Source organism: Bison bison, unplaced genomic scaffold (genome assembly GCF_000754665.1).
Source record: "Bison bison bison isolate TAMUID 2011002044 unplaced genomic scaffold, Bison_UMD1.0 scf7180017864460, whole genome shotgun sequence".
NCBI lineage: Eukaryota > Metazoa > Chordata > Mammalia > Artiodactyla > Bovidae > Bison > Bison bison.
In genome coordinates, this window is record NW_011495022.1 from 2,276,458 (window position 1) to 2,292,126 (window position 15,669).

At 43.9% G+C, this 15,669-nt stretch overlaps 1 protein-coding gene across 1 annotated transcript in view; it reads left to right on the forward strand.

Moving 5' to 3' along the window:
• TTN (titin) overlaps window positions 1-15,669 on the forward strand; it is a 275,334-nt gene that overhangs the window by 216,423 nt on the left and 43,242 nt on the right. The window contains 15 exon segments of the mRNA XM_010859754.1: window positions 94-393; window positions 878-1,165; window positions 1,527-1,823; window positions 1,912-2,214; window positions 2,311-2,616; window positions 3,571-3,858; window positions 3,953-4,243; window positions 4,335-4,622; window positions 4,976-5,563; window positions 5,664-5,768; window positions 6,196-6,393; window positions 6,501-6,797; window positions 6,900-7,487; window positions 7,579-7,881; window positions 7,983-15,664. Coding sequence (XP_010858056.1) covers window positions 94-393; window positions 878-1,165; window positions 1,527-1,823; window positions 1,912-2,214; window positions 2,311-2,616; window positions 3,571-3,858; window positions 3,953-4,243; window positions 4,335-4,622; window positions 4,976-5,563; window positions 5,664-5,768; window positions 6,196-6,393; window positions 6,501-6,797; window positions 6,900-7,487; window positions 7,579-7,881; window positions 7,983-15,664 — 12,122 coding nt within the window.

Sequence of the window (15,669 nt, forward strand, 5' to 3'; positions counted from 1 at the left end):
TATTTCCATTCAGGAATATGTTCTGGGTGATACAGTGAAATAGAACATTTCTGCTGTTAAGACAAATGCTGAGAATATCTCTTTTGGTTCTAGATCCTCCTGGCAAGCCTGAAGTCATTGATGTTTCCAAGAGTACTGTATCTCTTGTCTGGGCTCGTCCTAAGCATGATGGGGGCAGCAAAATTATTGGCTATTTCGTAGAAGCTTGCAAACTTCCTGGTGATCAGTGGATACGGTGTAATACTTCACCTCACCAGATTCCCCAGGAAGAGTTCACAGTGACTGGCTTAGAAGAGAATGCTCAGTATCAATTCAGAGCAATTGCCAAGACCGCAGTAAATATTAGCCAACCTTCTGAACCTTCCGATCCAGTGACTATCATGGCAGAAAGTGGTAAGATTCTGTTGGACATTCTAGGCAAAGGAAGACATCACTCATAATATATGTTTCCCCTAATAAAAAACTAAATCTACATCTATGAAAATAAGGACAAATAAAATGATAGGTACTTTGTATACAGACATTAAAAATTATGATTATAGAGAATAACATGTTAAACTAAAAAGATAGCGAACTGTGAAGACCACATACTTTTAACCATACACATGCACAGAAAGATGCCCCCCAAAAATGCACCAAAATGATAAGAGTGAAGCTTTCAGGATGCTGGGATGATGAGTAATATCTTTACTTTTTTCTTTATACTGTCAGCATTATCAAATTTTGGCATTAAACTTGCATTTCTTTTATAATGAATAGTTACTTTAAGAAAATCCCATCTTGAAAAAGATAGCCTATTTATTTCTCACTTTTACAAATAAGCATTATATAATATAGCTTTGCATATATTAAATCCCTTTATCTTACTTCTTTCCAGTACCTCCCAGGATAGAGCTGAGCGTGGCTATGAAATCTTTGCTTACCGTGAAAGCTGGAACCAACGTTTGCCTGGATGCTACTGTTTTTGGCAAACCGAAGCCCACAGTCTCTTGGAAGAAGGATGGCACACTGCTGAAACCATCGGAAGGGATCAAGATGGCCATGAAGCGGAACCTGTGCACCCTGGAGCTGTTCAGCGTGACCCGGAAAGACTCAGGGGACTACACCATCACTGCTGAAAACCCAAGTGGCTCCAAATCAGCCACTATCAAGCTCAAAGTGTTAGGTAACTAAAGCATTTCACTAGACTCTCAGGCTTCACATTGGTTAATGTGATGTCATAGAATTTACAAAATAACATGTGAGAAAAGATACCTAACTTGATGTTTCTTTTGTCATCATGGAATTATTCTCAACACAGAACAGTAGTGTTTTACAGCTGAAAAGACCATTAGAGATCACATATTCCAGATATATAAATTTAGATATGAGGAAATTAAAATCTGGAGAAAAGTAACTTCCAAGGTCATACAGGAAGTTAATGATAGTATAAAGACAGCAGCCCAGGTCTCCAGTCCTCCACTCTGTTCATCCCCTATTTCATATGTTTGGGTGAAAGACTTAACTTTTCTTTCGTATCCTTTCAGATAAACCAGGTCCTCCAGCATCCGTTAAAATCAACAAAATGTATTCGGATCGTGCAATGCTTTCTTGGGAACCTCCTCTTGAAGATGGAGGCTCAGAAATCACCAACTACATTGTTGACAAACGTGAAACGAGCAGACCCAACTGGGCGCAAGTCTCTGCTACCGTGCCCATCACCAGCTGCAGTGTGGAGAAGCTGATAGAGGGCCACGAGTATCAGTTCCGAATTTGTGCTGAAAATAAATACGGAGTGGGTGACCCGATCTTAACTGAGCCAGCAATTGCCAAAAACCCATACGGTAAGAACGTTTTCCTGCAGTTTTTCATTCTGCTTTTTAAATATTACCTTTTAGACCAGGACATAAACCTGCCGGTTAATCTCTGCAGACCCTCCCGGACGCTGTGACCCCCCTGTTATTAGCAACGTAACCAAAGACCACATGACAGTCAGCTGGAAGCCTCCAGCAGATGATGGTGGCTCCCCCATCACCGGCTATTTGGTTGAAAAGCGGGAAACCCATGCAGTTAATTGGACTAAAGTCAACAGAAAACCTGTGATAGAAAGAACAATAAAAGCAACAGGTCTCCAAGAAGGCACAGAATATGAGTTCCGAGTTATAGCCATCAACAAGGCTGGACCAGGCAAACCCAGTGATGCCTCCAAAGCTGTTTATGCCCAAGATCCTCTGTGTAAGTTTTCATGGAAGAGTCCCACAGATGTGTGATAATCAGCATTCAACAACTGGGAATGAGGTCTTCATGAAATTTTTCTATTATTATCCTCAGATCCTCCTGGACCACCAGCTTTCCCCAAAGTATATGACACAACCCGGAGCTCTGTGAGTCTAACGTGGGGCAAGCCAGCCTATGACGGTGGCAGTCCTATCATTGGTTACCTTGTTGAAGTAAAACGAGCTGATTCAGATAACTGGGTGAGGTGCAATTTACCACAGAAGCTCCAGAAAACCCGCTTTGAGGTTACTGGCCTAATGGAAAACACAGAATACCAGTTCCGCGTGTATGCCGTTAATAAGATTGGATACAGTGACCCCAGTGATGTGCCAGACAAACACTGTCCCAAGGACATTTTAAGTAAGTATTACCAGGAGAAATATACAGAACTCTTTTCATCAGTCGTACTGTAAGGAGGAATATATAGAACTCCTCTATGTAGATTAATTTATTTACAAGTTTTAGGGTTGGTAACTCTAGAAGTATGTTGTAGGAGGGCTGGGTTGGTACTTTATGGTACTGTATAACAAGCCAATGGAAGGCAAGGTGATTTGTGGTTTTGAAATGCTTTTCTTACTTACCTGAGAATTTCCTGTCTTCAAAAGATTATGGAATATAGAGATTGTATTGAGAATAAAAAGTTGTTTGTTTTTTTTTTTTTTTAACTAAGTAGTGAGCTATTTTGGAGAAGGAAATGGCAACCCACTCCAGTATTCTTGCCTAGAAAATCCTGTGGACAGAGGAGCCTGGTGGGCTGCTGTCCATGGGGTTGCACAGAGTCTGACACAACTGAAGTGACTTAGCAGCAGCAGCAGTGAGCTATTTATCATTCTTAGGTTTTTATTTTCTCTTCCAATCCACCCCTCTCCATTTTAATTTCTTTTCCCACCATTTCTTCTATTCACTTATTCTCCCTAATCAATGCTCCTATTACTTTGAATTACACTCCACCCACTGTGTACTTTTCTTCCTACAATGAAACAAAGAAAGCCAGAGTGTACAGCAGAGTGCTTTCACTGGAAGAAAGCCCCAAATCAGTCATCTACTTGTAATATACAGAGAGTTTAAGAGTATGTAAGGTTCATGAGATAAGGAGATGCAGATCCTCCAGGGAAAACGTGGGCTGGCCCATAGGATACTAGAAAATAGAAAGGTCAATAATTGCTACAGAGTCTTAAGATAGTTGGCAAAAGTTCTGAGGATTATATTAAGGATTTTTTTAAGAACTAGAAATCAGAAACATATTTTAGGAGTTATCAGGACAGTCCTTGGAAATACACATTACTCTAACTTTCTTCACTCCAACTTAAACAGTTCCACCTGAGGGAGAACTTGATGCTGATTTGAGGAAGACACTCATATTGCGTGCTGGAGTTACCATGAGACTGTATGTGCCAGTAAAAGGACGTCCACCTCCCAAGATAACTTGGTCTAAACCAAATGTCAATCTAAGAGAAAGGGTTGGACTGGACATAAAGTCCACTGACTTTGACACCTTCTTGCGCTGTGAAAAGGTGAACAAATATGATGCAGGAAAATACATCTTGACTCTGGAGAACAGCTGTGGTAAAAAGGAATATACCATTGTAGTGAAAGTGCTTGGTAAGTCTACATGGAAAAACAATCTATATATGTTTAAAATGCAGCCAATGTGTTTTTCAGGTATTCATTTCTTATTTACCCACTATTTATTCAGATACTCCCGGGCCACCCGTCAACGTGACTGTCAAAGAAATATCCAAAGATTCTGCTTATATTACTTGGGATCCTCCCATTATTGACGGTGGAAGCCCCATCATAAACTATGTGGTAGAAAAGCGTGATGCAGAGAGGAAGTCCTGGTCTACTGTGACAACAGAGTGCTCAAAAACAAGCTTCAGAGTATCTAACCTGGAAGAGGGAAAATCCTACTTCTTCAGGGTGTTTGCTGAAAACGAGTATGGCATTGGTGATCCTGGTGAGACACGCGATGCTGTCAAAGCTTCTGGTAAGCAAATGAAGCTACCACCCCATCATTCTGAGTCACACCTTACCTTGGTTTTCTGGGGCTTGGACTCATCATTTCTCCTTTGCTTTAGAAACCCCTGGACCAGTGGTGGACCTGAAGGTGACCTCTGTCACCAAGTCATCTTGTAGCATAGGCTGGAAGAAGCCTCGCAGCGATGGCGGAAGTCGAATTATTGGATATGTCGTTGATTTCCTGACTGAAGAAAATAAGTGGCAACGCGTCATGAAATCATTAAGCTTACAGTACACCACAAAAGACTTGACTGAAGGGAAGGAATATACCTTCCGAGTGAGCGCTGAGAATGAAAATGGAGAAGGCACCCCAAGTGAAATCACTGCTGTGGCAAAGGATGATGTCGGTAAGCCCTTAGCTATCATCTCCATTTTCCCTTTGTCATCAAAAGTGCACTCTTGGGACTTCCCTGGCAGTCCAGTGATTAAGACTTTGCCTTCCACTACATGGGGTTCTCAAATTCAATCCCTGGTCGGGGAGTTAAGATCCTACATGCCTCATGGCCAAAAAACCAAAGCATAAAACAGAAATAACCTTGTAACAAATTCAATAGAGACTTTTAAAATGCTCCATATAAAAAACTAAAAGTGCTCTTGAGCCCTATTCCTGGGCTTACATAAAAATCCTCTAAAAACTATAATGATCTGAAAAAATTAACTGCCTGGCATTAAAAAATGTCTTATCTCTGCTGTTTTACAGTGGCTCCCGACCTTGACTTAAAGGACCTACCTGATTTGTGCTACTTGGCCAAAGAAAACAGCAACTTCCGTCTTAAGATCCCCATAAAAGGCAAGCCAGTTCCATCCGTGTCCTGGAAGAAAGGGGAAGACCCTCTAGCAACAGACACAAGAGTCAGTGTCGAGTCGTCTGCAGTTAACACCACTCTTGTCGTATATGATTGCCGAAAATCTGATGCTGGAAAATACACAATCACACTGAAGAATGTGGCTGGCACCAAGGAAGGGACTCTCACCATAAAAGTTGTCGGCAAGCCTGGCATCCCCACTGGACCGATCAAATTTGAAGAAGTCACAGCAGAAGCCGTAACCTTAAAGTGGGGTCCTCCAAAGGACGATGGAGGTTCTGAGATCACCAACTACATCCTGGAGAAGAGAGATTCTGTAAACAACAAGTGGGTGACTTGTGCCTCGGCTGTGCAGAAAACCACTTTCAGGGTCATGAGACTCCACGAGGGGATGGAATACACCTTCCGGGTCAGTGCCGAAAATAAATACGGTGTAGGAGAGGGTCTGAAATCAGAGCCAATTGTTGCCAGACACCCATTTGGTAAGTGTCTCAAGGTCAGAAAACATAAAGCAGAACATGGTTCTGGTTCATTTCAAATACATTCCTGATTATAAATCTTGAATTATCTGCTTTTTCCTAGATGTGCCTGATGCTCCCCCACCTCCCAATATCGTGGATGTCAGACATGACTCCGTATCTCTAACATGGACCGACCCCAGGAAAACTGGAGGCTCTCCGATTACAGGTATTTTCTTGGCTCTTATCCTAGAGCATTTACATTAATCTTCCTCCCCGAAAACAAGCTGAATCTGTGCTACTTACTTATAGTACTATCTGCACATCCAAAAGTATATGTTCCTTTTTTCAGTTCATCATGCATTCAGAACATTAAGAATTAAGCTAATTCATTAAGCTAACTTCATTTGAATGAAAAACTCCTAATGTAATAGTTAATAAAGGCTTTCTAAATGATAGTATCTATTTTTATAAGTTAAAATGTTTCAACAGAAGGTGCCATAAATAAGTCTATTCCAGGAGATAAAAATATCCCTAAGGCTAGGTAATAAAACTGTAGATACAGGAATGATTATTTGTTCTGTGTGTGTGTATTTAAAAATCAGGCTACATTTGTGCTTTCTATGTGAACTGACACATCACTGGGTCTTTTATAGGGTATCACATCGAGTTCAAGGAAAGAAACAGCCTTTTGTGGAAGAGAGCTAATAAGACTCCTATTAGGATGAAAGACTTCAAAGTGACAGGACTAACTGAAGGTCTGGAATATGAATTCCGAGTTATGGCAATCAATTTAGCAGGAGTAGGCAAACCAAGCCTGCCATCAGAGCCAGTTGTGGCCCTTGATCCAATTGGTAAGTCATTATACAGAGACTTTGTATAATGTCTCTTTGTATTTCCTCATGAAAGAAAACATTGGTGTGTGGCTGACTGGGTTGGTTGGTTTGTTGCTTTATTTTAGATCCTCCTGGCAAACCTGAGGTTATCAGTGTAACAAGGAATTCAGTGACTCTCGTCTGGACTGAACCTAAATACGATGGTGGCCATAAGTTGACTGGGTATATAGTAGAGAAGCGAGAGCTTCCCTCTAAATCCTGGACGAAAGCCAACCATGTTAACGTCCCAGATTGTGCCTTTACTGTTACCGACCTTGTCGAGGGTGGAAAATATGAATTCCGAGTTAGAGCAAAGAATACAGCAGGTGCTATCAGTGCTCCATCAGAAAGTACAGGAACCATTATCTGCAAAGATGAATATGGTAGGTCTGTTTTTTTTTATGCACATTAAAAAAAAAAACAGTAAATTAAGCCACCTTCCTTTTCTGATTACAGTGTTTGTTTTTCTTTTTTTTCCTTTGCAGAGGCACCAGCCATTGTTCTTGATCCCACAATAAAAGATGGCCTGACAGTTAAAGCAGGAGACACCATCGTTCTGAGTGCCATTAGCATTCTTGGCAAGCCTCTTCCAAAGTCAAGTTGGTCCAAGGCAGGAAAAGACATACGACCGTCAGATATCGTTCAGATAACTTCAACCCCAACATCTTCCATGATTGCTGTCAAGTATGCCACTAGAAAAGATGCTGGTGAATACACCATCACTGCGACTAATCCTTTTGGCACAAAGAGTGAACATGTGAAGGTGACGGTACTTGATGTACCTGGTCCCCCAGGTCCCATCGAAATCAGTAATGTTTCTGCTGAAAAAGCAACACTTACATGGACACCTCCCTTGGAAGACGGTGGCTCACCAATTAAGTCCTATGTCCTGGAAAAGAGAGAAACTAGCCGACTTCTGTGGACAGTGGTTGCCGAAGATATTCAGTCTTGCAGGCATGTGGCAACCAAACTTATCCAAGGAAACGAGTATGTCTTCCGGGTCTCAGCTGTAAACCAGTACGGCAAAGGAGAACCCGTACAGTCTGAACCTGTCAAAATGGTAGACAGATTTGGTAAGTACAGCATAGAAGGGAACTGATTCATAAACCTTTGCAGCAGAGCTTAGGAAATCATAGATTTCTCACAAATTTGCTTCCTTTTCAGGTCCACCTGGCCCCCCTGGAAAGCCAGAGGTTTCCAATGTCACTAAAAACACTGCCACTGTCAGTTGGAAAAGACCAGTGGATGATGGTGGCAGCGAGATCACAGGGTATCATGTAGAAAGGAGAGAGAAGAAAAGCTTGCGATGGGTGAGAGCAACAAAGACTCCGGTTTCTGATCTCAGATGCAAAGTGACAGGACTGCAAGAAGGAAACACCTACGAGTTCCGCGTCAGTGCAGAGAACAAAGCAGGAATTGGCCCACCTAGTGATGCTTCAAATCCTGTTCTAATGAAAGACGTTGCCTGTGAGTATTTATCTTTTTCAACACAGCTCTTTGGGGAGTGCTGGTATTTAATTTATACCAAATCCAAACCCTTAACATTTTTGTGCCTGTTTCCTTTCCAGATCCCCCAGGACCACCTTCAAACGCACGTGTCACCGACACTACCAAGAAGTCTGCTTCTTTGGCATGGGGCAAGCCTCATTATGACGGTGGCCTTGAAATCACTGGCTATGTCGTAGAGCATCAAAAAGTAGGCGATGAGGGCTGGATAAAGGACACAATAGGAACGGCCCTCCGAATCACTGAGTTTGTGGTCCCTGATCTTGAGACTAAAGAAAAGTACAATTTTAGAATCAGTGCCATCAATGATGCTGGTGTTGGGGAGCCAGCAGTGATTCCAAATGTTGAAATTGTGGAACGGGAGATGGCCCCTGACTTCGAACTAGATGCTGAGCTTCGAAGAACTCTTGTTGTGAGAGCAGGACTCAGTATTAGAATATTTGTGCCCATTAAAGGTCGACCTGCCCCTGAAGTGACGTGGACCAAAGATGATATCAACCTTAAAAACCGAGCTAACATCGAAAATACAGAGTCGTTCACGCTCCTGATCATCCCAGAATGTAACAGATATGACACTGGTAAATTTGTGATGACCATAGAAAACCCCGCTGGGAAGAAGAGTGGCTTCGTTAATGTCAGAGTCTTGGACACACCGGGACCTGTCCTCAACCTGAGACCTACTGACATCACAAAGGAGAGTGTCACCCTGCACTGGGACCTCCCTCTGATAGACGGGGGCTCACGCATCACAAACTACATTGTGGAGAAACGAGAAGCAACACGGAAATCTTACTCCACGGTCACCACGAAGTGCCATAAATGTACTTATAAAGTCACTGGCTTGTCTGAAGGATGTGAATACTTCTTCAGAGTGATGGCAGAAAATGAGTATGGAATTGGCGAGCCAGCAGAAACAACAGAGCCCGTAAGGGCCTCTGAAGCACCATCACCACCAGATAGTCTTAACATTATGGACATAACTAAGAGCACAGTCAGCTTGGCATGGCCTAAACCCAAACATGACGGGGGCAGTAAGATCACTGGCTATGTGATTGAAGCCCAGAGAAAAGGCTCTGACCAGTGGACCCACATCACAACCGTGAAGGGGTTGGAATGTGTTGTGAAGAATCTGACCGAAGGGGAAGAATACACCTTCCAGGTAATGGCAGTGAACAGTGCAGGGAGAAGTGCCCCTCGAGAAAGCAGACCCGTCATTGTCAAGGAGCAGACCATGCTTCCAGAACTGGATCTCCGTGGCATTTATCAGAAATTAGTCATCGCTAAAGCTGGTGACAACATCAAAGTTGAAATTCCAGTGCTCGGTCGACCAAAGCCGACCGTTACATGGAAGAAAGGAGACCAGATCCTTAAACAGACACAGAGAGTTAATTTTGAAAATACAGCAACTTCTACCATCTTAAACATCAACGAGTGCGTCAGAAGTGACAGTGGGCCCTACCCATTAACAGCAAGGAACATCGTGGGAGAGGTTGGTGATGTCATCACCATTCAAGTCCATGACATCCCAGGGCCACCTACTGGACCAATCAAATTTGATGAAGTTTCATCTGATTTTGTCACCTTCTCTTGGGAGCCACCGGAGAACGATGGAGGTGTACCCATAAGCAACTATGTGGTGGAAATGCGGCAGACTGACAGCACCACGTGGGTTGAACTAGCGACTACTGTTATACGCACTACCTACAAAGCCACTCGCCTTACTACTGGAGTAGAGTACCAATTCCGGGTAAAAGCTCAAAACAGATACGGAGTGGGACCCAGCATCACGTCAGCACCAGTAGTTGCCAACTATCCATTTAAGGTCCCTGGGCCTCCTGGTACCCCTCAGGTGGCTGCAGTCACCAAGGACTCAATAACAATCAGCTGGCACGAGCCTCTTTCTGATGGTGGAAGCCCCATTTTAGGATACCATGTTGAAAGGAAAGAACGAAATGGTATTCTCTGGCAGACTGTAAGCAAAGCATTAGTACCTGGCAACATTTTCAAATCAAGTGGACTAACAGATGGTATTGCTTATGAATTCCGAGTGATTGCAGAAAACATGGCTGGCAAAGGCAAGCCAAGCAAGCCATCTGAACCTATTTTAGCTTTGGATCCCATTGACCCACCTGGGAAACCAGTTCCTCTCAATATTACTAGACACACAGTGACTCTTAAATGGGCTAAGCCTGAATATACTGGAGGCTTTAAAATTACTAGTTATATAGTTGAAAAGCGGGATCTTCCTAATGGACGGTGGCTAAAGGCCAACTTCAGCAACATTTTAGAGAATGAATTTACAGTCAGTGGACTAACCGAAGATGCCGCATATGAATTCCGTGTCATTGCCAAAAATGCTGCTGGTGCTATTAGCCCACCATCTGAGCCATCGGATGCTATCACATGCAGAGACGACATTGAAGCCCCAAGGATAATGGTGGATGTCAAATTTAAGGACACAATTACATTAAAAGCAGGTGAAGCGTTCAAGCTGGAAGCCGATGTTTCAGGTCGCCCACCTCCAGCAATGGAATGGACCAAAGATGGAAAGGAGCTTGAAAACACAGCGAAATTAGAAATTAAAATTGCAGATTTCTCTACTAATCTGGTAAACAAGGATTCACTGAGAAGGGATGGGGGTGCTTATACCCTTACAGCAACTAATCCTGGTGGTTTTGCCAAACACATCTTCCATGTCAAAGTTCTTGATAGACCAGGCCCACCAGAAGGACCTTTAGCTGTATCTGAAGTGACGTCAGAAAAATGTGTGCTGTCATGGTTGCCTCCACTGGATGATGGAGGGGCCAAAATTGAGTATTATGTCGTTCAGAAACGTGAAACCAGCAGACTGGCATGGACAAATGTAGCCTCAGAAGTCCAAGTAACAAAACTGAAGGTCACTAAACTCTTGAAAAGCAATGAATACATATTCCGTGTGATGGCCGTAAACAAGTATGGCGTTGGAGAGCCACTGGACTCAGAGCCTGTGCTTGCAGTGGATCCTTACGGACCTCCTGATCCACCTAAAAACCCTGAAGTTACCAGTATCACTAAAGATTCCATGGTTGTCTGCTGGGGCCATCCTGACTCTGATGGTGGCAGTGAAATCATCAATTACATTGTGGAACGGCGAGATAAAGCAGGCCAACGCTGGGTGAAATGCAACAAAAAGACCCTTACCGATTTAAGATACAAAGTGTCTGGGCTGACAGAAGGACATGAGTATGAGTTCCGGGTCATGGCTGAGAACAGGGCTGGAATCAGCGCACCGAGCGCTACCAGTCCATTTTATAAAGCTTGTGATGCTGTGTTTAAACCCGGCCCACCAGGTAACCCACGTGTTCTAGATACAAGCAGATCATCCATTTCAATTGCTTGGAACAAACCTATCTATGATGGTGGCTCCGAAATCACTGGGTATATGGTTGAGATCGCCCTGCCAGAGGAAGATGAATGGAAGATCGTCACTCCACCATCGGGGCTCAAGGCAACTTCTTACACCATCACCAACCTCACAGAGAACCAGGAATATAAAATTCGCATCTATGCCATGAATTCTGAAGGCATTGGGGAACCTGCACTTGTTCCTGGAACTCCAAAGGCTGAAGACAGGATGCTGCCTCCAGAGATTGAACTGGATGCCGAACTGCGCAAAGTTGTTACCATAAGAGCTTGCTGCACTCTGAGACTTTTTGTTCCCATCAAAGGAAGGCCAGCACCTGAGGTGAAGTGGACCCGAGAACACGGAGAATCTTTAGATAAAGCTAGCATCGAGTCCACAAGCTCTTACACCCTGCTTATTATTGGAAATGTAAACAGATTTGACAGTGGCAAATACATACTAACCATAGAAAACAGCTCAGGCAGCAAGTCTGCATTTGTCAATGTCAGAGTACTAGACACACCAGGCCCTCCACAGGACCTGAAGGTAAAGGAGGTCACAAAGACATCTGTCACACTGACATGGGAGCCTCCTCTTATTGACGGAGGTTCGAAAATAAATAACTATATTGTTGAAAAGCGGGAATCGACAAGGAAAGCATATTCAACTGTTACAACAAATTGCCACAAGACTTCCTGGAAGGTAGACCAGCTTCAAGAAGGCTGCAGTTACTACTTCAGGGTCCTCGCCGAAAATGAATACGGCATTGGGCTGCCTGCTGAAACCGCAGAATCTGTGAAAGCATCAGAACGACCTCTGCCTCCAGGAAAGATAACGCTGGTGGACGTCACAAGAAACAGCGTGTCGCTCTCCTGGGAGAAACCTGAGCATGACGGAGGCAGCCGAATTCTAGGCTACATCGTAGAGATGCAGAGCAAAGGCAGTGACAAATGGGTCACGTGTGCCACAGTCAAAGTCACCGAAGCCACTATTACTGGATTAATTCAGGGTGAAGAGTACTCTTTCCGTGTGTCTGCTCAGAACGAGAAGGGCATTAGCGATCCGAGACAACTGAGTGTGCCAGTAATTGCCAAGGATCTTGTCATTCCGCCAGCCTTCAAACTCCTGTTCACTACTTTCACTGTCCTGGCAGGTGAAGACCTAAAAGTCGATGTTCCATTCACTGGACGCCCTACGCCAGCCGTAACCTGGCATAAAGATGATGTGCCACTGAAGCAGACAACCAGAGTAAATGCCGAGAGCACAGAAAATAACTCACTGCTGACAATAAAGGAAGCGTGCAGAGAAGATGTTGGACATTACATCGTTAAACTGACTAACTCAGCTGGTGAAGCTACTGAAACCCTTAATGTTATCGTTCTTGACAAACCAGGGCCTCCAACGGGACCAGTTAAAATGGAGGAAGTGACAGCTGACAGTGTTACTTTCTCCTGGGGCCCACCTAAGTATGATGGTGGAAGTTCTATCAACAATTACATTGTAGAAAAACGGGACACTTCCACAACCACCTGGCAGATTGTGTCAGCTACTGTTGCAAGGACAACAATAAAAGCTTGCAGGTTAAAGACTGGATGTGAATATCAGTTTAGGATTGCAGCTGAAAACAGATATGGAAAGAGCACCTACCTCACTTCAGAGCCTGTTGTAGCCCAGTATCCATTCAAAGTTCCTGGCCCTCCTGGCACACCGTTCGTAACACTGTCCTCCAAGGACACCATGGAAGTACACTGGAACGAGCCAGTCAGTGACGGAGGTAGCAAAGTCATTGGCTATCACTTGGAACGCAAGGAAAGAAACAGCATCCTCTGGGTTAAGTTGAATAAGACACCTATTCCTCAAACCAAGTTTAAAACAACTGGCCTCGACGAAGGCATTGAATATGAATTTAGAGTCTCTGCAGAGAACATTGTGGGCATCGGCAAGCCAAGTAAAGTGTCTGAAAGCTACGTAGCCCGTGATCCATGTGATCCACCAGGAAGGCCAGAGCCAATCATTGTCACAAGAAATTCCGTGACTCTTCAGTGGAAGAAACCTGCTTACGATGGTGGAAGCAAGATCACTGGTTATATTGTTGAAAAGAAAGAACTGCCCGACGGCCGCTGGATGAAAGCTAGTTTTACCAATGTCATTGACACTCAGTTTGAAGTAACTGGCCTAGTTGAAGACCACAGATACGAGTTCCGGGTTATAGCCCGAAATGCTGCAGGAGTACTTAGCGAGCCTTCAGAGACCACAGGAGCAATAACGGCAAGAGACGAGGTAGAACCACCACAGATTCGCATGGATCCAAAATACAAAGATACAATTGTGGTGCATGCTGGTGAGCTATTTAAGATTGATGCAGATATTCATGGCAAACCGATACCAACCACTCAGTGGATAAAAGGTGATCATGAGCTCTCCAATACGGCTCGATTAGAAATTAAGAGCACTGACTTTGCCACCAGTCTCAGTGTAAAGGATGCAATACGCATTGACAGTGGAAGCTACATACTAAAGGCCAAAAACGTCGCAGGAGAGAAGTCAGTCACTGTCAATGTCAAAGTTCTTGACAGACCAGGGCCACCCGAAGGACCTATTGTTATATCAGGAGTTACAGCAGAAAAATGCACACTAGCTTGGAAACCCCCACTCCAAGATGGTGGGAGCGATATCATAAATTATATTGTGGAAAGGAGAGAGACCAGCCGCTTGGTTTGGACTGTGGTTGACGCTAACGTACAGACCCTTGGCTGCAAGGTTACTAAGCTGCTTGAAGGCAATGAATATATTTTCCGTGTAATGGCTGTCAACAAATATGGTGTTGGTGAACCTCTTGAATCTGAGCCAGTAACTGCCAAGAATCCATTTGTAGTGCCAGATGCACCGAAGGCTCCGGAAATCACAGCAGTGACCAAGGACTCGATGATTGTTGTATGGGAAAGACCAGCATTTGATGGCGGCAGTGAAATTCTTGGGTATGTTCTTGAAAAACGTGACAAAGAGGGCATCAGATGGACAAGATGCCACAAACGTCTGATTGGGGAGCTGCGCTTGAGAGTAACCGGACTCTTAGAAAATCACAATTACGAGTTCAGAGTCTCAGCCGAGAACGCTGCTGGACTTAGCGAGCCAAGCCCACCTTCTGCTTATCAAAAGGCTTGTGATCCTATTTATAAACCAGGACCTCCAAACAACCCCAGAGTCACTGATATTACCAGATCTTCCGTCTTCCTTTCTTGGGGCAAACCAATATATGACGGTGGCTGTGAAATCCAAGGATACATTGTTGAAAAATGTGACACAAGTGTTGGTGAATGGACAATGTGCACTCCACCAACTGGAATCAATAAAACAAACATAGAAGTGGAGAAGCTATTGGAAAAGCATGAATACAACTTCCGTATCTGTGCTGTTAACAAAGCTGGAGTGGGAGAACATGCTGATGTCCCTGGACCTGTTATAGTTGAAGAAAAGCTGGAAGCACCAGACATTGACCTTGACCTGGAACTGAGGAAAATTCTAAATATAAGGGCAGGTGGCTCCTTAAGGTTATTTGTTCCTATTAGAGGTCGTCCTACACCAGAAGTTAAATGGGGCAAAGTGGATGGTGAAATCCGAGACGCAGCTATCATCGACAGCACTAGCAGCTTCACCTCCCTTGTTCTTGACAATGTCAACCGATATGATAGTGGAAAATACACTCTCACCTTAGAAAACAGCAGTGGGACAAAGTCTGCCTTTGTGACTGTGAGAGTTCTGGACACACCAAGTCCACCTGTTAATCTGAAAGTCACAGAAATCACTAAAGACTCAGTGTCAATTACATGGGAGCCTCCTCTGTTGGATGGGGGATCCAAAATTAAAAACTACATTGTTGAGAAACGTGAAGCCACAAGGAAATCATATGCTGCAGTTGTGACAAACTGCCATAAGAATTCTTGGAAAATTGATCAGCTTCAAGAAGGCTGTAGTTACTACTTCAGAGTCACAGCTGAGAACGAGTATGGTATTGGCCTTCCCGCCCACACTGATGATCCAGTTAAGGTCGCAGAAGTCCCACAACCTCCAGGAAAAATCACTGTGGATGATGTCACCAGAAACAGTGTCTCTTTGAGCTGGACAAAGCCTGAACATGATGGTGGCAGTAAAATCATTCAGTATATTGTGGAGATGCAAGCTAAACACAGTGAGAAATGGTCAGAGTGCGCTCGAGTCAAGTCCCTTGAAGCCGTAATTACCAACCTAACTCAGGGAGAAGAGTACCTTTTTAGAGTTGTGGCTGTAAATGAAAAGGGGAGAAGTGATCCTAGGTCTCTTGCAGTTCCAATAGTTGCCAAAGATCTGGTCATTGAGCCAGATGTGAG